Source organism: Thermobia domestica, chromosome 7 (assembly GCF_964235325.1).
Source record: "Thermobia domestica chromosome 7, izTheDome1.hap1.1, whole genome shotgun sequence".
Classification (NCBI taxonomy): domain Eukaryota; kingdom Metazoa; phylum Arthropoda; class Insecta; order Zygentoma; family Lepismatidae; genus Thermobia; species Thermobia domestica.
Window position 1 is genome coordinate 9,613,949 of NC_137460.1, and position 21,718 is coordinate 9,635,666.

At 38.0% G+C, this 21,718-nt stretch overlaps 2 protein-coding genes across 9 annotated transcripts in view; one reads left to right on the forward strand and one right to left on the reverse strand.

Moving 5' to 3' along the window:
- The first annotated feature begins 925 nt into the window (after positions 1-925).
- Positions 926-21,718, forward strand: part of G9a (histone-lysine N-methyltransferase G9a) — a 118,791-nt gene continuing 97,998 nt past the window's right edge. For 3 of the 8 annotated variants that reach the window (XM_081764095.1, XM_081764096.1, XM_081764097.1), the window contains exon 1: positions 1,387-1,533. The gene's annotated coding sequence lies outside the window, so the exon portion shown is untranslated. Of the gene's footprint in view, positions 1,046-1,112; positions 1,265-1,386; positions 1,534-1,582; positions 2,251-2,361; positions 2,605-21,718 lie in introns of those variants that run through there. The other 5 variants (XM_081764091.1, XM_081764093.1, XM_081764089.1 and 2 more) reach the window with 5 other exon arrangements.
- On the reverse strand, positions 14,210-15,232 carry LOC145689002 (uncharacterized). The gene has a single exon (XM_081763145.1). The coding sequence runs from the start codon at positions 15,230-15,232 to the stop codon at positions 14,210-14,212; it is 1,023 nt and encodes a 340-aa protein (XP_081619271.1).

Consider the following 21,718-nt stretch of genomic DNA (forward strand, 5'->3'; position numbering starts at 1 on the left):
GTTTCCTCCCATGTTCTTAATTCCACCAATTTTCTTCATCACCGTCTCCCTTATCCTCGAAACGTAACATGGGACGTTAAAATAGAAATTTTATTTAATTTTAAGACCCGTTCGTGATTCGGAGCCCACATTAATAGTAAGTTCTGTCCTTCAAAACCTACTGTTACTACCTAAGAACAAAGTGCAATGATTTAACTTGGCTTCCTTTGGAAGCGCCACCGATATACAATACGATTTTGGTTTCTCTCCGATGCAATCCGTAGGGAAAATCCTATAGAACCTTTGTTTTGGTTTGAATTTAGCGTCCACTTCATTTAGTGAGCTATATAAAACGTGGTCTTACAGCTTAATGCGGGATCTGAACCACATGGGCTTCCTCCGGCAATCGAACCTGGGTCTCCCGCTATCCATATAGCCACGAGAAAGCTATCTGAAAATAGGATCAAAAGCTGGTGTATAAGATTGGTAGTGCTTTTATTTCGGAATCAGGAGGTTCCGACTTTCCTGATTTCTTCCGAGTACCAAGTGCCACTAGGCAAATGCCGAGACAGTACTTACTTGCCTCTTGAACTCCATTTCCGTTATTATTTAAAACGTAAAATGAAACTCCGTTAATAAAGGCGTTCGGCTGAAAAACTTAGTTTATATTCAAGAATTCAGTCGAATAAATATTTCTGGTCGGTTTGCATTGAGCTTTGCTGTTTGGATTTGTTATGAGTAATTTCATTGTAAAGAACGTAAATTATCATAAAAGCCAACTTAAATTAGCATATAATTATCGTAAGGAACTTGACAAGGAAGTGTTGATTTAATTAAAATAGCTAATACATAAACATTGGTTTACGCTACAGTTGCCCTTATGCTAGACTTTACGTACGAACCATAAAAATCGATTTTTGGCGTCTGGTCTTCTGCTTACGTCATGATTCAGTAACATTAAACCTGGACCTTACATTATACTCTTTGGGAGTTACAAAATATGAACACATATAAGATAACGAGAAATTGTGGATTGGATTATATGATTTACCATGGCACTTTTCTGGTATGATCTCTTTTTTTTTATTTGCGAGTACGAGTGTTGATAAAATAGTCTTTCTTGTAGGCCTACTACGTACGCGTCAAAAACGGCAGATTTTCACTGAAGATTATTTGCATAATTCTATGCTGTTGGAAAATTTTGCATTCTAAGGCTTCGTCATCTTTATCTTTCTTACTCCCATTCAACTTAACTACCAACATTTCAATCATGTACTGTCTTTTTGTAAGTAATTTAGCTTAAGATTTAGTAACTCGTAATTTTGTTAAAATTTCGTATACAAAATTAGCCTTCTAAATAAACTGGATTGTTAAGTGAAAACGGAATTCACACCATGTGTGGTTGATGATATTACGCATAGTACTCCCCTCCTCCTATTAGCGGTATCGCAGATCGGCTTCTTCTGAATACAGATCGGCGTTGCTCTGCTAATGCCCAGATACCTGCTTGTGTTAGGTCATTTGTGTTGTGTGCGATGTATATCCAATATGGCGGTAAGTGGTCTGTGTGTTTCGGATAAAGTTTACTATTCAAATAATTAGTGCTTGGGAAGATCTAATGAAATATATATATGTTTGATAAAAACAATGGAATAGGAGGGAAAAGTTGTAGACAAAAACACTGAGCGTTTCCTGCGAGTATTTTTCAAATAAATTCAAGTTGCCGGCGCAGGAGGGATGCTGTGCTGTTGAATGAATGCGATGTGACTGCATTCGGAGATTCAGGCTTGAGTTGAATTCTTTACTGGTTTGCTACGGGGATGGTGTGTTAATTATTTACATTGGTTTTAAGATACAAACATCGCATTTAACGTAGAAAAGTGATATTTGCTGTTTGTAATTGGAAACCAATAAAGGTCCGCGGTAGAAGATTAGTCAAAATATAATAACGATACAATTATTGACGATGGTTGATTGGAGTCGTTGAACTTCGTGCGTCTTTGGTGGTAGCGATTGAACAGAAGAATTCAAAAAAATATATATTTTTTTTAAAGCTAAAGCAGAGATACTATGTGAATAAATTCAGTCTTAAAAATGTCATTATTCTCAAAATAAATGGAAAGAAATTTCAAAGTTATTGGAAGTCGTTTCGTATGGTAATATCAACGCTTTGTAAAGCAGCGTATGTAACGACTATAGGAATCTCCAGGAGGTAATATCAAAGTATGCTATAAAATGTGAATTTTAACTGCAGAAAAAGCGTGATTCAAGGTGAGTAGGTTCATAAATATTGGTATTTGTGGCATTCTTTGAATTTGTAGTGTCAAAGTTAAGCAGTGCTATGAATTAAAAGGGTAAAAGGACATAGCGGTCAATATTTGGGTTGTGCAAATGGAAGAAAATACAGTGTGCTATGTGTAAATTCGCTGTTTTGCTGCATAATACGCTAATGAACAAGTCTGTGGCTTTCAATCAAATGTTAAAGTAAAATTTTGGAGGGTAGAAATTATGAAGACTGATAATCCAGCGAATGTAATAAGTTCGAAGAGATGAACACTAATCCTAATCTGAACTAGTGTCCGTGAATTAGCCTATTATTGTGCATTATTGGAAAAAACACAAATCGTAAGCAGTTTCTTTTTTTTTTTTTTTTTTTTAATTTATTAATAAACCTGTCTGAGGTGAAGTATTGATTTCGGATGTACAACCAAAGTATATCAATGGAAGATTTAAAAATAACAAATTGCAACTTAAATGTTACGTACTGTAAAATAACAAATTACGTAAGTAGTGTAAAACGGCAAGATTCTAGAACACAAGTCCCCCTTCCCATTTAGTTGTAATAAAAACAACAACGTGCCCTGCGGGCCTCTAACCTGCCTTCACTCGTTAACGCTCGCTCGGCAATATTATGTGAATTAAATATTAAGCTTTGGTACAGTAAGGAACCAACTTAACTCCTAACTTGTAGGGGGAGACCTGTGTTCTAGAATCTTTCCATGAAAAACTGCACAATGTGAGCTTAAATTGGTTCAACAGAAAAGCAGCTTTAGAAAATATTAATTTCATCTATTTTCCGTTGGGTAATTTAAACACTCTTGAGTTAGAGGTAACCGACTTAAAAGGGTTATTGATTATATACGGTATCTTGTATTATATTCCAAGGTTTGAGTATAGCCCGCTCCCCCCAGTGATTTTAAACGAATCATAATGATTCTGACGATTCATATTAGTTCATAATGAATAGGAATCGCTTATAAAGATTTAGGATGTAAATCTTGTGTTAAGGAAGCTTTAGTATTAGTAGTAGTAGGAACGGGTTAAAAGCCCCGCAGGGGTTGGTTGAGTTCTGTTCTCGATATAACTAGTAGTAGTAGTAGTGGTAGTGACTCTTCCAGTTCCGGTGACAAAGAACTGGGGGGAGCGGGCTATACACAAGCCTATTCCAATAGCTAAGTAAATTAGAAAATTATTTGTCAAAATATATATTGTGGTACAATCCGCGGCAAAAAACCTGCAACATGAGGATGTAAGCTTATTGTGAAACTACGCGTAACAGCACGGGGAATGAACATAACGTCTAAGTGGAACGAATCACGCCAGGATAAACCTCGGATTCCTCCCGTGCACACTTATTTTGGAGCAAAAGACTTCGTCATTTCACAATAAACTTATATGCTCATGTTGCAGGTTTTTTGCCGCGGATTGTACAAGTGTCGGCATTTATTCCGACGTTGGTTGTCCGTTGGTTTTCGATAAAAACGTTATAAGAGCTCTTAAAATTTAAAAATAATTTCTAGAACCTCTTTAAAACCATACAGTATACAGTATGGTAAGATGGAATAGAGTAAGGTAGGGGTAAGTAGGGTAGGGTTAGGGAAGTTTTGACTCATTTTGTTGAAATAAATAGAGTGTAATTTCTCGTTACTGCGTAAGGATACCAAGTGGAGCGTCTCTGTACATCTGCAGCCATGTTCAGAATACAAATGCTCGTTATTTTTGCACTATCCAACCATTCGGTAACCTTGTGCGAAGTAGTTCCTTTCGCTTGCTAAAAACGTGTTCGATGTTTATATCCGCTTACAAAGGAAAATAAACACAAACTTCCGCTCTCGTTAGACATTATCAAGCACACAAACGAGCAAATTATCCATTTTTCCTGGTAAATTTTCAAAATCTTTCTAGAAACGGACGACCAACTTTGGAATTTGTGTCTGGCAGTGAGGAATTTACAATAGTAAACTTTACAGTACACGTTCCAGCTGCACATCGATAAGGAAAATCGCTTTATAAAAGGGTTTAGTAAAGTAGGACCGGTTTAGTTTAGGGTTAGGAACCCATTTTGTCAAATTTAATCGAGTATAATTTTTCATGTGCATAAGAGGTACCAACTGAAGCGGTTTACCCTTTGCAAGTATGATTGGGTAGGCTATAATGAGCAAATAGGCCTACATGGTATGCAGATTCACTTCGAGGCGCTGGGCTACAGTACGAAAATACGAAACTCCAAATATTGCACCGTCCTGTTTCGTGGAAGACTAGTTAAAAATTCAAATTTTGAACATATCTGCTATATCGCCGGACCACACGAAAATCCATTAAAAATAATAATAAAAAGTACCAAAATGTACGAAATTAGGTTAGGTTAGCTACTGTATCGCCGATAATATAAAATTAAAAAAAAAAAAAGAAATCTTTTGAGTTTTACGACCCACGGTAATGCCGATTAGGCTAAAGAGGACAGTGATGGTGAGAAATAAATGAAATGATGTAATAAAGAAAATGTTAGGAAACGGGAGAACCCTGAGGAAGCCCACCCATATGGTGTTTGTCCATCACAAAGTTCTCTTGGCACAAGCTGAAATCGAAACAGGGACCAGAGGTGCACCGATATTTCCTCTTTTCTGTGGTTTCAGTTCGTTTCCCCGTATTTTCGTCTGTTCAGTAGGGCGTGTTTTTTACACAATATCAACAACTGCCATATGTCATAACTTTGACATATACGTGCCATCCACGCTGCCTTTCCTGCCACTAAATCATAAGTGTACCTTTCCGCCAAATAGTTCCTTCTGCCTCTACATACAATGATGCTTACATAAAAAACAATTGCTTTCTTAGCTTCAATTATTCCTTTCAACTGACTTTCAGTCACTTACTCATGAACAAAAATAAATTCTCCAGTTTACGCGGTAAATTTCCTAAAATTGGTCGGGCGATACAGCAGTTAACCCAAATTTTGCAACAATTGAGCTCTGATTGTGTTAGGTTTTCGCATAGAAGCCATTATAGTTTGTGACAAACATGGTTCATTTCTCCGATTACAAGTGAGTTGAATACGTGAAGAATCACGTAAACAAATTACCGTAATTGGAGCAGTGAATCGAAACAACCTAACCCAATATACAATGGTGTATTATATTAAGCAATAAAACTATAGGATATGCGTATTCTCGGAAAGTAGATCCGTTTCTGAAACAATTTAGGTGAAAACTTAGTAGAGTAATCCTAATCCAACTGTAAAATTGAACGGAAATATTCTAGAAATCAACGTATTGTCTACAGGATACCCTTATACTCTAATCTACTCGACTTTGTGGTCGACAAACACCGTGCTTTTGGGTTTTCTCGGTGTTCTCCCGTTTCCTCCCACTTCTTCATTCCACCATTTCATTCATTTCTCATCATCATCGTCTCCTTTAGCCTAACTAGCATACGCGTGGGACGTAAAACTAAATATTTCATTTCATTTTGTAATTACTCGGTCACTGTTTTATTTGAGGGGGGGGGGAATCGAACAAATTTACAATTTCACTAATTTCTCTTAATATTAGTTTAGGTTTGATAGTACGGGTTTACTTTTGGCTTAGCAATAGAAAGAATTGTTGAAAAGTTATAATTCTTTCACTAATTCCTTTCTTATTGTGCCCCAAAACGTTTCCACTGGGCAACACGAGAATATCTCACTTGGCATAGATAAAATTCAAGAAGGCCACCAGAAGTAATTGTTGAAAAAATAAAATTCATTTCTGATTTGCGTATAAATACGGCTTTCAAATGCGTAGCATAAAAAACTACAGTGCAAAAAGCACAAATGCTATCCAACCGAGTCAGTAAAGGGCAAAGTTGGTGGGCCCGCGCGTCAGCGTGGGTTTGCGTCCGAAGGGAGCAAGCGCATCAGTGATGGCGAGTGTGCACGCAAGCGAGGGTAGTGAAAAGGAGTTTTTTTTTTTTTTTCCAATGATGAGAGTTTCAATAGTATTTGTCGTGGTTTCATACTAGTAACGCTGCACTTGTAAATACAAAATACACGTTCTGTACACCGTGCAGAAATATGCCGTCGGTGGAAAATAGCATCTAATAGAGCCATCTTGCATATGCACCTATTATTATCCTTCGTAAAACACTTGTAATGATTGTACACTAGTAACCCAACACTTGTAAACCTGAATATAGCTGTATTACTTCGTATTTAATTCTGTCGTCTGCAGAAATTTATTCCTTATAAACATGTCTTTTCATGCCATGTATTGAATTTTACTTGTAAATCTTTTGAAATGTAATGTGCCAAAACTGCACCTGCACCGGTTTGATATTTTCAATTAGCACTTCCCATGTCAAGTGGTCCAACGCATGTTGCTCGAGAATTTTTTTTAAAAAATCTGATTTTTAGTGTGCACTTATCGTGTCGTTAGTTTAAAACAACTATTATTTTAATTTTGATGATTTTAGGTTTCGAGTGGCAGCCATATTTGTTTTCGAAGATTTCCCATTTGGTGGTGTTATAAGGGGGTTACCGAATCTGAAGTATCTCAATTCCTAGTTGTTCTATCTATGTGGAACAAAGTTTAAAATAGTTAGCAACTTGTAAGCTACAAGACTGTATTAGCCATGATCGACCATGAAGTATAGCAGGGTGAAAAGTAAGTCGACGTTAGTGAAAAGACGATTTTTTGCACGAAGGAAATGATCAGGAAGATGAGCTTTTCTGGATAAAGAGGTCCGTATAGAAGTGCTCTTTCACCAAGTTCCAACCGTTAGACGTGTATCCCTTTTTTAGATAGAAATTGTGAAAACATTCTGAAAAGTATAGAATGTGCGTACTTCACAGGTATATATATATCTGATGGAGGACCTGATAAAAACAAAGTTTCTCTCCCCAACAGATCTAGGCTATAAGTACCTAACTTATTAACACAAAGTTACACCTACAAAGAAGCATAGGCAAAAGTACGGATAACCGAGAGTTTACTGTATAGAAGTCATAAATCAATAGGCAGTGGACGAATAACTCAGAGAGAGATTAAGCAATACATGAAAGAACAGTGCTGGGTTACGTATCATTTAAACAGTGTGTTCCACAGAAAATCTGGATATAGCATCACACAACTGAGGAGTGATAGTGTGACATTCCTGACCAATATTATTTACAAGCAATGGATAACAGGAGATTGTGCTAAGACGATCACCCTAGTGAAACAAAGAAAAGACTTTTTGGAGAACTCAGAAATCTCATGTCGCACCACTATGCGTCCAAAGTAGAATCTAGTTTTCTTGCAGACTAAAAAAGGGGTCTTTTATACTATGAATGCATTGTTTTAGCTGATTTTTCAGAAAACTTCTCATTCAAGAAGAGATTTAGAGTTTTCATTGGACGAACAATTAGGTAACACTTCACCCATTTGTTTGCTATTATAAGCTACTAGCAGCGTTCACCCCGCTTCGCTGCGGTCACCCCGGAACGCAATAAACTTTGTTACTTAGATAATTTTTACTTTTTCGCTTTCAATTGATATGATAAAAACCATAGAAGATTGCAGTAAATGTTAACATTATATCGCCTGTCATTTATGTTAACCCGCCCCGCTTCGCTGCGGTCACCCCCGAACGCAATAAACTTTGTTAATTAGATAATTTTTACTTTTTCGCTTTCAAGTGATATGATAAAAACCATTATAACGCCTGTCATTTATGTTAACCCGCCGAGTCACAGGGTCATGCGGGTTGCATATAAATACGTTTATTTTTACCTATGATGAATAACTAACAAAGGATGGAAACTTGAATGGTCCATTATCTCAAGACACTGGTAATTAAAAATTAAAGTGATATGATAAAAACCATCTAGGGTCCAAATCCTAAGAACCCCCCAAAAATGAAAGAAATCGGTTCAGCCGTATTAGCGTGATGAGCGGACAAAGGATTTGTGCGTTCTCTTTTATATATATAAGCTATGTGATGGAGGTGATGTTAAAGGTACAAGTTTGTGTAGTATCAAAGATTACAGAAGGCTGTTTCAGCCATTATGGTAGTGAAGTATTGACCCGTGCCATAGGGCGTAAAACCCCGTTTCCACCAGCGATCATGTTCGATGTGAGAGCTCCGTTGGTGAACGATTGCACGACATCGTAGTTTCCACTGAAGGAGACCTCTATTGAGCACTGCCTGATCCAATTTCGCCCACTCCTCCTTGCACACTTTCCAAAGGCCACCAAGTGTGGTCGGACGACGCTTATTGATGTTCCGTTTGAGGAGACGGAAAGCACAGAAGTCCATAGGGGATGCATCTGATGACTTGACGGGGATGTCTTGAAATGGGATAGCCTTTACACCTGTCTCCTGTTCCATACGTGTCATGTAGGCCACCGTTCGTTTGGCAGTATGGCTGCTGGCCTTGTCCTGGTGGATGAACACTCTGTCAGTGTCATTGCCATACAAAGCCGGGGCATGTTGGCGATAGATGGTTCCAGTACATACTCGATATAATACGCTGCATTCACCTTGACATTTGATGACAGTCGGTGTATCGGAAGCTTTGCTTTTGCACAGAAACCCATCACTACCATAAATCTCTTTGGAAAACTCTCCTTGCAGGAGCGAACCCACTTTGCATAATCGGTTCCATCACTGCGGCGTTAGCAAATTGCACGCATCTGCTGGGATCCTGTCAAATAGACCATGCTTCATCTAAAGTGATCACATAGCGCCATTTGTCACCTACCAGGTAACCTTCATACAGCCTTTTCCATGCCACCCGCCTTTCTGCGATGTGCGTTGGTTCCAGAACATGGACCCGCCACTTGTGTGCACTTCTGAGTCCCAAATTGTCGCGTATGATTCGGTGTACAGTTGCAGTTGACCGTCCAACACGCCTCGCTATGTCACGTTGGGTGGGTGGATTCTCCTGGGTCACAAACCGGCGGTCCTTGGCAATGACGTCTTGACTGCGTTCTGGAGCTGGTTGCTTCTTTTGCCCCTTTTGACGACGCATGGCAATGGTTTGCTAGGGTTTGCATTGCGATGGATGGCTGCATTAATTCCCTTATCTGACACTTTGAAACCTTTCTTCTTATACTATGTTCTTATTCGGCTATAGCTGTAGCCTATATCAGAAAGTCCTACGATGTAGCCATCCCAAAAAGGGTCGATTTTCGGCAACATTCTGCTCACACACGTCTCTCCTCTGCACGGCTTGTACACAAGTGTCTGGCTACTCTGTACTACGTGCGTCACGTTGCTGACGCGAAACTAGCGCCTCTGGTAACGACTGCAAATTGCTACCATAAGGATGAAACAGCCTTCTGTATTTAGAGCATCTCTCCACAGCTTCCAACGTCATCTGATTGAAGATGTTAAGCACATGTCTCGTAAATGATACATATCATTAGGGTGGATTGATTTAAATGACATTCCGAAATAAATCAATTTAAACTGAAAATAAGTAAAATCCCGTTTCTGTTCTGTTATTTCGATTATGGAAGGTAATAATCATAATACAATGAGACTCAAATGTAGAGTATAGCACAGTATGAAAACGAGTGTTTCATGTAGAGGATGATTAAAGAAAATCCCGTTTCGAACGAGGATCGGGGCAATCTTGCTTTCTTCTCTTCGTAACTTAAGGTTTGTAAATTGTTAACTATTCCGTCCGGAAAATCACAGTCGACATTTAAGAGGAAAATTCATTTGTGAGCACGTCTGTTTTGTTTGTTTGTTTTGTTTTAGGTAATAGGAGTGTATTGATGAGGCTCCGATCCCCTCTCCGAAACTTACTTGTATAGATTTTATAACTTTAGGCGAAATGTATGTGTTTTATATGTATTTCGTGCCGCAAGCTAGTTCCGATTTTTTTTTTTTTTTTTCAAAAGTATGCCCGTGCCAAATATAATTAACTTTTGTGTAAAAAAAGTGGCATCTTGATAAACGTTGTTGTACTTTCTCCTTAATGCTTAAGAAACATTGTTTAGGTTTGAAATAGGTTAATGATTGGGAGTTAATTCAGAATTCAATTTCAATACTTTCACTTAAATGGCATAATTAGTATTTAATACTAAGTCCTAATGTGTTTTCTTCAGTACGCGACTTGTATTATACGAGGAGAAAGATTTGATTTAAATCAAGAAAATCGATTTAAATCAAAGAAATCAACAAAAATGATTTTTTTCCACTCTGCATGTCATATAATTCACGAATGGGGCTGCAAGTCACTATAGGAAAAACATCATTGATTTGTGTGATCACAAAGACGATTGTGGAGTGGCACATTTTGTTTTTTCGTTCTGGCATGGGAAAGAGTGCTTGTGATGGAATAGTAGGGACAACAAAGCAGATAGTAACCAAAAGGAGTTCACAGATGATAAGCAATGATCACATTTTGTCCCCAGAGGATATGTATGACTAGTGTGTGAAAAATTTCTAATATACAGTACATTTATGTCAGCAGTAAGGAGGTAATCAACCATGGAGCTGAACTGCGCGAGAGATTTGCTACTCCCGTAGCTTCGCCTTCGGTGCGAGCGGTCCCGGGTTCGATTCCCGGTGAGGTCAATCGGTCGAAAAAGTGTAACACGCTTTTTCAGGCCATCCACCGTGAATGAGGTTTCCCTGGATTTTCCTCATCAGGCAAATGCCGGGGTGGTACCTAACTTATAGGTCCCAGGCCGCTTCCTTTCTTTCCCCTATCTTTTCTCTTCCCCAATCCTTTCTTCCTTCCCTTTCTCCGGATTGTGTGTTCGCCGAGGGACGCCATCCCTCAAATCGTGAAGGGCTAAATGACTTTAGATGCCGAAAGCCAAGAAATCTAAATCCTAGATTTGCTACATGTTTACCTATTTCTGAAACACGCTCATGTCATAAATATGTACCTCGCAATGACGCGAAAGTTAGATGCTTTCGCACTTCAATTTCTACTGACTTTCAGGATGGAAAAGCATCCTTGCAATGCCTCCAAACAGGTGACACAGTTGCGTGTATTTACGACGAAAACTTGGTAACTTAGAATTGTTGAAGATGTCAGCATGGAACATGATGACGTGAAAGTTCAGTCTTACGAACCACCAGGACCACGAACTTTCAAGAAACCACAAGACATGGGTGCCTTTCAAGGACATTTTAAGAAAGCTTACAACAGCGAATGGTTGGTGTCACACTATCACTCCTCAGTTGCGTGATGCAAAATCCAAATTTTTTGTTTAAATGATACCCCAGAATTGTTCTCTTGTGTTTTGCTTAACCCCTCTGTGAGTTATTCATCCACTATTGATTTATGAAGTCTATACAGTAAACTCTCGGTTATCCGTACTTCTGCCTCTACTTCTTTGTAGGTATAAGTTTGTGTTAATAATAAAGCTACTTGTAGTCAAATCTGAAACTCCTAATTTTTGGTATATAGGAGTTTCAGACTCAAGAAATAATGCCAGTGACTTACTTTTCACCCTGCTGTACAGTGTGTTTGAAAAAGAACTCCCTAGTTTTAATGTGTTCTAGAATCTGTACAAAGTGACATACACTATTCTAGTTTGTGGTGTTTGATTCATCAACTCTACAAGTTTGGCTTTCCCTGCAGTTGGCAGGTCTGCTTGAACTTGAGACGGCACCAGTGTTTTTTTTTTTTTTTTTTTTTTTATTCCTCTGTTTTCTCAGTTCAGTCCAGGCAGGCGTGCAGTGCAGAGCAACTCAGCAACAATGTGTAGGCCTACTCTGTAATAGAAAGCGCAGTGTGTTATTTGGCTTATAAAAACTGAATCAGTTATAACAGTGCAACGTAATTTTAGACGTAAGTATAGTGGTGAACAACCTACAGCAAAAACTATCCGTAATTGGCTAAAGTCTTTCAAGGAAACCGGTAGTGTTTTAAAAGCAAAATCAGCAGGTAGACCGAGAACTTCTGAAGCTGTTATTGAACAGATCCGTGTTTGTTATGTTCGGAACCCGAAGAACTCATTGGTCTGACAGTCTACAATTAGGAGTGCCTAAAGGTACTGTGTATGATGTGCGTAACTTCATCTATGTACCTGAGATGTTGACACTCGGTTTCCAGGAAGGTGGATAGGCAGGGCTAGCCCAATACCTTAGCCACCACGAAGCCCAGACTTAACCCCACTGGACTTTTTCTTTTGGGTCCACATAAAAAATGTTGTGTACAGTAAAAAAAATCAGAGACATCAATCATTTACGGGAAAGAATCGTCGAGGCGGTTAGGACAGTTACACCTGAAATGTTGGTGAACACGTGGCGAGAAGTGGAATATCGTCTCTACGTGTGCAGGGCCACAAATGAATCCCACGTTGAAGTCTACCAACATTAAACAAAACTTGAAGGAATTCTCTTTCATGATATGTACTCATTGATGTAAGTTTTCATTCATTTCCCAATTAAATTTATACTTAAGACTAGGGAGCTCTTTTTCAAACACCCTGTACTTCATGGAAAACAATGGCTAATACACAGTCTTGTAGCTTACAAGTTGCTAACCATTTTAAGTTTTTCACGTAGATAAAGCAATTACGGGGTGTGAGACTTCAGTTTTTATAACTCCTTACACCGCCACCAAATGGGGCATCTTCGAAAACAAATATGGCTGCCACTCGAAACCTAAAATCATTAAACTTAAAATAATGGCTGTTTTGAACTAACGATATGATAAGGTAACTAGACATTAAACATAAGATTTTTTTAAAAATTGTTGAGCAACATGATTGGAGCACTTGACATGGATTTACCCTACTTATTTCCTGCACTGTAAAGAGATGTACGTAGATAGTGCTTAACTGGTACGCTTTGTAATTTCATGGGGTTGCAGCATGATTTCTGAAGCAGTTGATACTGCCATGATGATGCCAACAGATTGTCTGCAGATCTTGCGATATACCTGTGCGTAGCACAAGAAGGGTGTTTTTCTATGTTTAAAAACTGTTTCGTTGGATTCACCACCCTAAAATCAGTATAAAAAGCACATTTAGAAATAGAAATGTATCCAAACATGGGCGTTGAGGGTTAGTTATTGGTTTGTGAAAGGTTGTATTTTCGTACATTAAAATAGCTAAAGAACACAAATTTTGCGAACGGTATCGAGGCACTACTAGTCTCTTCCTCAGTGCATTTAAGGTTAGTTTAAAGGGACAAGTTTTGCCAATAGATGTCACTACAGTCTTCGTATCTCTCTAGTGTATTTTTTTACCTTTCACCAAAATTCACTGTTTCTCTTACAAATTTCAACCTACAAACTTCAAGTTTTCAGAGAAGGAACTTCATAACTTATCGAAGGCAACAATCCGTGCCGATTTTTTATTTAGAATTTTCTTCATTGTTGAAACAGCTTTTATTGATGGAATGGATATCCAAACCTTTAACAATGGAACTGTTTCAACAATGAAGAAAATTCTAGATAAAAAAATCGGCACGGATTGTTGCCTTTGGTAGATTATGAAGTTCCTTCTCTAAAAATTGGAAGTCTCTAGGTGGAAATTTGTAAGAGAAATTGTAAATTTTCGTAAAAGGTAAAAAATACATTAGAGAGATACGAAGACTGTAGTGACATCTATTTGTCTCTTTAAAAAGAAAACTAAAGTGTATTCAACGTAAGAACCACACCTGAGATAAACAAAACAGTTTGTATCACTCCGCGTCAAGCACGTGCTTCACGGCGAGATTTCTGCTTCGGTCAGCTGTTCTTTTTCCATGCGTTCCTCGATCTCAAAAGCAAGATATATCTCGGTTATAAAGCAAGCATAGCTAGAATGTAACTTCGGGGGAGGGGTGTCCGAGGTTCCTCCCCCGGAAAATGTTTGGGCGAAAAACGCGATTTTTGGCTTAATTTTAACAACTTTTCCAAATTTCGGGAGGGCTTGTCCGGAACCACCTCCTTTCTACGCTACTGAATGGAATTAAGTAATAGCGCTAAGTAAATGTTATTATCAACTTAAAGAAGTAAACGATAAAATAATTACTCACGTTAATCTGAGGTTTCTTCTGAATCGCTCAACGCAGTAACTTGCAGGTCTTCATAAGAAGATTCATCAGATTCGTTGTTTATATTAATTACAAGGCGATCCACCAAGGTGTCAGAAAGTCCGTCCAGATTCCACATTTTCTCTTCTTCCTTCAGCACATGACGAATATTGTTTTTCCACATATCTGGTGTCACTTGAGTCAAGGCAGTTTCAAGCAGCAGCCGAACGTCACGTAACTTAAACGTGATATTATTTCTGGCTACAAAACCCTTAACAAACGCCCACACAGTTTCTATCGGGTTCAAATTGCTGTGGTAGGGGGGCAGTCTCTCAATAATTCTCCCAGTCTGTTTTGCGATGCTGTCTACTACATATAGGTTTTCGTTGTTGAGAGCAATGCTTTGCGCTTTATTCAGTAGTTCCACTTTAATATCGGACTCCGAGAAAGGTACTTTCTTTGCTGTTAAGCACTCAATTATTTCTTGTTTTCGCCATGAGGAGTTTGGACGTCGTTCGAGCCTTACGCTATGGTACGAAGCATTATCCATTACAATAACACACCCGGGATCAAGTTTAGGCAATAATGTTTCAAACCATTCACGGAAAACGTCACTATTCATGTCATCATGGTAATCACCACCGCACTTAGATTCAAAGATATGAGCACCACCATCTACAAATCCACTATCACTGCCTATATGAACAACTATTAGTCTTTTTCCTTTGCCCGTAGGATTTTTTAGGCCGGTTGATTTTCCAGACAAAAACGCCTGTTTTTTAGAACATACAGTTATGTCTACCCATACATTGGATGTAGTGTGACCTTCGTTCACCCAGGTTTCCTCTAAGTAATGTATGGTTCTATTTTCCGCTCTATGTTTACGAATATTTCTCAAATATCGTCGCCGCCATAATGCAATGTCTTCCCTATCTAAAATAACGTTCACTTTATTTCTCTTGAGAAACTGAAAACCAATATCCAACAACAATGTGTAGAACGTAGTTCGTTTGAAACTAGGCAACATAGGGTCACTATTTACAGGACTCAAAATTTTGTTTAGTGTAGGTGGTTCATTTCTTAGAAAGAAATCATGCACTTTGCTCCGAATAGCACATTTCACAAAGTCATCCGCCTTCACTAATTCTGTTTTCAGTCTGTTTCTCTTTTTACCCGGTGTTTTCAACAACTCCGTTTCTTTGAACTCTTTACGTATGTTCACAACACTCGACTCACACACACCAGTATATTCTGCTTTAATTTCACTATGTCATTCACTAACACAGTAGGATTGTTTTCCAGCAGTTTATTGAACACGTTCAAAACAATTCGTTTTTCCCCGCTCGTCAATGGTTTTCCGTTTGGATGTTTCATAACTTGACACTGAACAGAAGCACAACATGTAGCCGCCATGTTTTCAAATTGTAAGGTGACTGTTGGGGGTGGGCTATAAAATGACTGTTGCAATCTCTGCGTTTCTTAAGGACAGCCATTACACTTTTTTAAAAACGTTTTTTTTTATTATGGTTGTTAAGAGCAATTCAAAATATATTAAATTTGTACCGAAACATATTATATAAATGTTTATTCTCTACTACATTTACTATCTACCTCTCTCTCTCAAGTGTTTAACATTTGTTGTTATAGATACTTATCGGTTTGCATGTTAGCAACACTGTGACGATTGTTTTTTCTCGATAACAGAAGGTAAAAATCACAGAATATGGCATATATTTTATCAGTAATTTGTAGTAGTATATTTTGCTCCGTGAATTTAATATCTTTTCGTCTCGTCTAACAAATGGGTGAAGTTAATTATACGAAACAATGTGAAAAAATAGTTCATATCTTTAACCAATTACAAATAAGCAATTACGTCAATCACGGAACTATATTTATAAATCCAGCCAATTACATTTCATTGTAGTACGTCATTTGTTTATCCGAGGTGTGTTTCTTACATTGAATACACTTTAGTTCTACATGAGAGATATGATGAATGAAATTCTCTGCATGTTTAGAGTAAAAGTGAAAGTTTGAAGTTCCGTAGTGAGATCACCGTCTCTCCTTAGTTTATGGATAATAAAATAATCCTTGGTATGAACTAGGGATGGCCAAATTTTTCCGGAATCCGGATTCCGGAAATTTTGTTTTCCGGAATCGGAAAATTTACTTTCCGGAATTCAGAAAAATTCCGGAATTCGGAAAAATTCCGGAATTCAGAAAAATTCCGGATTTCGGAAAAATTCCGGAATTCAGAAAAAATCCGGAATTCGGAAAAATTCCGGATTTCGGAAAAGTTCCGACATTCGGAAAAAATCCGGAATTTAGAAAAAATCGGAATTTTCCGAGATCCGGAATTTTTCCGATTTTACTTTCCGGATTCCGGAAAGTAAAAATTCTGGAATTGGCCATCCTTAGCTAGTAGCTGTTAAAAGAGAAACACAATAATGAATAGGCTATATATACTGTATTAATTTCTTGTAGTTGGATATGTCTTTATCATTTACGTAGGCAATTGCTACTGCAGTTATTTACTACTTTATGAGAAAGGTCTTATTTTCACACACAAAATAGTCGCCGGTATGTCTCAAACATTATCGCGTTCCCACCTGCAGCTACTCCAAAGCACTGCAAACTACTTTTTAACCAGACGAAAGGCAGTGAAGGAAAATAAATCTCAACAAATATTCTAATAACAGTCGCTTATTGTCAACATACCTACAGGGAGCGCAGAAAGTGTTCGCACACCGTGCATACTTTATATTGAAAACAGCTAGCATGAGAACGGGAGGTGGAAAATATATATATAACCAGAATTAAGACTACACATTCATACATTTTATTTCTATATACAAGAGAAAGGCCAAACAAACACAATCACTGTTTTGTTCAGAAGAAAAGAGAGAATTCCTTTTTTGTAAACGCAAAAAGTCACCGTACACTTATGCTTGAATTAATGCTTATAAAGTATATTACGTTATTTAATATTTTGTGGGATTACCCTGTGCGTTAATGATTGTCTGTAGTCTTCGTGGCATTGATTTCACCTGTAGTAGTTCGTAGTTCTGTAGCTTCGGGACTGATTATGTCCCATTCTTCTTGAATAGCTTTTCTCAGGCCTTCTTTAGTAGAGAAGCTGTGCCTTCTGATTCTTGTCTCCAGAACAGATCATAGATGTTCTATGGGGTTCATGTCTGGGGATTGGGGAGGTGTGCGAAGCTGTTTCAAGGTATTATAGAGTCAGGGGCGGATTCAGAGGGGGGCGATCACCCCACCCCCCACAAGAGGAAACTCTTATTTTATATATAAATAAACCCATCCATAACAAGTTTGGAGCTCTTAAAAGTAGCAGTATTACTGCCGACCGCCCCCCCCCCAGAAGTCCGTCCTGGATCCGCCCCTGGCAAACCTTGCAGACAGGCCTTGTTCAACAGTACAAACAGTAATTGCGATGTATAATGTTTCTATCACTGTGCGAAACCATAAAAAAAAAATAATAAAAATAATAATAATAAAAAAAAAAGAACTGAAAGACCAAGAGTGTTGAGTGAACAAGTTAAACGTTACATTATTAGGGAAAGAAAAAAGGTTCCAAAAAGTAGTGCTGTGCAATTGGCAACGGATCTGGAAACACGCGGTGGCGGAATATTTGCAGGGTATCATGGTCGGATAGCCAGGAAAATGTTCTGGGTGAACAAGACAAATCGTATAGAGAGACTAAAGTTTGAAAAAGAGTATAAAGATAAGGGATCAGGCTTCTTTCTGGAATAGGGCCATATTTTCGGACGAAAATAAATTTAATTTTATCGAGTCCAATGGGAGGCGTATGGTATGGCGCAAGGTGAATACAGAGATGAATCCTCAAAATCTCGTCCCTAAAGTAAGACATGGAGGAGGGTCCGTGCTCGTCTGGGGTTGTATGAGTGCCTCAGGAGTGGGTCGTCTCCACCTTATCGATGGAGTGATGATCCACAAAGTGTATATTAACATATTAAAGGAATATCTCCATACTAGTGCCAGAAGATGGTTCTTGAAAACAATTTATTGTTCAGCAAGACAACGACTCCAAACATACAGCGGAAAATACTCGGTTGTGGCTACTCTATACAGGGGCGGATCCAGGACGGACTTCTGGGGAAGGGGCGGTGGGCAGTAATACTGCTACTTTTAAGAGCTCCAAACTTGTTATGGATGGGTTTATTTATATATAAAATAAGCAAGTTTCCTCTTGTGGGGGGGGGCGATGGCCCCGATCGCCCCCCTCTGGATCTGCCCCTGAGGTTTGCTATCTTTCTCAAAGACTTACCCTTCTTATGCACTTTAATAATTACTTTTCTTGTCTCCTCATTTGTTTCTGTTCGGTTGCTTCCCATTTCGACAGCCCCCGTGCAGTTTTTTCACTCCTATTCACAATTAAACTCATTTTGTTACTCGTCATGCTATACAGAGGTGTATACTCAGGTGAATACTAGTGAACCCCAGTTGTGGTATCTTTGTTTCGTATTCGTACGTCAGGTGTACGATCACTTTTTGCGTCTACTCTATACATTTTCTACGGAATTTATTTACTTTCTGACCATTAAACTTGTCTTTGTGGTTCTTTATTGATATATTCATAAAGCTTAGTTTTCATTATTCATATTGTGCGTGTTATTACACTTCTTAAATTTTCTGTTTCTTTTTCGCAGGCATTCTCGTTTCAATAGCATAGGTGTACGAACACTTTCTGCGCTCACTGTATGTACAGTAAATACAAATTTATAATTTTTGACTTTACGAAGTATACAATGTAATTGTTCAATAATTAACATAAGCAGGCATTCATTAATTTATATTAATATAATAGTTAACAAAACTAATAAGCGGGTGATTGATGACTCAGTGGTAGAGTTTTCATCTATGGTATTCTAACCCAGGACATGTGGGTTTTCGATGGCTAATTTTGTGTTCGAAAATTTTCCCCGTGGTACTCTTGGTTCCCTTTCTTATATTTGTTCCATCATCACTCATTAACGAATTTAGTTTATCAAAACTCTATAGCCATATATTCATTCTGTCCGTCAGTGAAACAAACAGTCTCAAGAACTATCAGATGGATTGCCATCAATTTTGGCCATGATGTACAGAGCCAATAGTTAAGAATCGAGTTCCCTGATGAATGTAATATTCAAACCGGAAGCGGTACAAATCAACCATTTCCGGTTTTAACGTTAATCATTATATAGTAAATATGGTAATAGATAGCGAGAAGCGGTTTCCAGTAATCGACATATATAACATTCATGTAGATAGAATGTTACCCAGTTTGTGTATCTGCTGAAAATAATGAGCTTAGGTATTTAGAGAGCATTTTCCGCTTTAGAAAATGTGTGCTTGGTAAAGAATGTAGAGAATTAGCTGAGTCAGGCACGTAGCTAGAATATGGTAATAGGAAGGGGGGAAGGATCTGTCACGAAATACTGTGGTTATTTACCAGGGGTTCAATCATTCTAAACTATTTTATTGGCAACATATATTGGTTCGTTTAGCCAAGATTTCTAATGGGTGCATGATATGAAACACTGTGGTTACACACCAGAGGCTCGATCAATCTAAATATTTTACTGACAACATACCCATATTGATTGGTTAGGACAATAAAATGAGGATATATTAGTAAGTATTTTAATAAGAAGCTGTGAAGAAATCTCGAGTAAAAGAATATAAAAAAAGTATTGAAAAAGATATCGTCTTCCGAGGTCATTCGAACGGTGTCGAGAATTTTGCGTCTGGGAAATTTGCGCCCTACCTCAAGAACAGGGAAAATTGCGCCTGCGATGTACCTCCACCGGGAAGTTTGAGCCCTGCGAAATAAAAGAAACTATTGGAGCTTACGCATTTCCTCGGAGGGGCTGACATTACAGCATAAACAATCCTCCCCCCACAACCATGCCATTTGTCATTTATTTTCATTGTGGCTATATAAGGGAAGAATAAACTTCAATATAAGCCAAAAGAACACAACGGATCAACGCAATCACTGCTTCTTCCAGAGATGATTTTGGGGGAACACTGGCCTCCCCAGAGCTCTCAGAGTGCCCCCTCGGAGGAGACCAAAATAATACGTCTATAATATAATAATAAATAGAATAGTACCAACAGTGACCCCCCTCCGGAATACTAAATGTGTCCCCCGGAACATTTTTCCTGAAAGAACGACTGAACGCAATTGTGTGTTTGAAGTGTAATTCCAGCAAGTAAACACACTGTACATAGTTTTCTTGATAATATTACTGAACTGATTTTACATTCACTTTACATTTTCTTTTCTATATTTTGTGTCCTGAAAAGCCAAACAACTCGCAAGGATTGTGAACAGAGATATCTGGGTAGAGCCAAACAGCCTTTTGTAGATTAAATTATACTCTTTGATTATATTAATAATTATATATCAGTCATTTATACTTTTTTGTAAATTTTGTAGTATAATGAAAAATTGTATTTGTATGGATTGCCCTTTAGTGAACTAAAATTGTATTTTTTTCGTTTGTTCGGAATATTATAACGGATGGAGTAACTCACTGAGACGATGAGAGGCAAGCCTAGTTCAAGTGCGAGTGGAAGTTACTTTACACAATACAATAATAAGTTGAATTGTAGGGCGCTAACATCCCAGTGCAAATATATAGCTGGCGCATTTTCCCCTCTTTTTGGGGTAGAGCGCAAACATCCCAGTGCAAATATATTGCGAGCGCATTTTTTCCTATTTTTGTGGTAGGGCGCAAAATTCTCGCATTCAAGGAAAATATAATGTCCGTGAAGTTGACAAGCCACTTATGTCAGACTCCAATTTCGACTTTAAACGTCGCTAGTGCTACGTTAGTGTTCGATAGTGACGCAAATCGTTAGTACTCCAACTGCATGCCAACACGCCCACTTCTAAGAATCATCTCAAAAATGAGGTTAACCGTTAGAGCAAGTAAGTGCTCATTGGTGCCATTAACATTAACGTTAAAGCCTCCATCGTACGGCCCTTTGAGTAATAATAACACCACGTTTTTTGCTAGTCTCAATGCGTCCCTATATTCTCGCGAACATTCTGACGTGCCCAAGTTAGTTACTTTTTCTTTTGGGGGGGCGGGGGGACTATTGTTTATCTGTTATTGTTTATTGTTTATTGCTAGTCTGCAGAGTAGTCCTTACATTAATATGCCATTGTCCTTGATAATCATTGCGTATTTACAAGCAATTTGTTATTACTGTTAGAAGATATCAAAAAACAACAGATAAAATCTACTACTTAACGGTTCATATTTTTCTTTTACAGTACATAAACGATTAATAATAATAATAATAATAAGACTATTCCAGCATAAAAGTTATCAATTGCATCACACTGGCAACAAGCGACGCATATTTTAACTTCATAAAAAATCGTTTCTCACGATTTTCTGGAAAACTACGTATGATAACATCTTCATTATGTCAAGTTGTTTATCTCAGTGTGATATATGTCTTACCTCTGGACAAT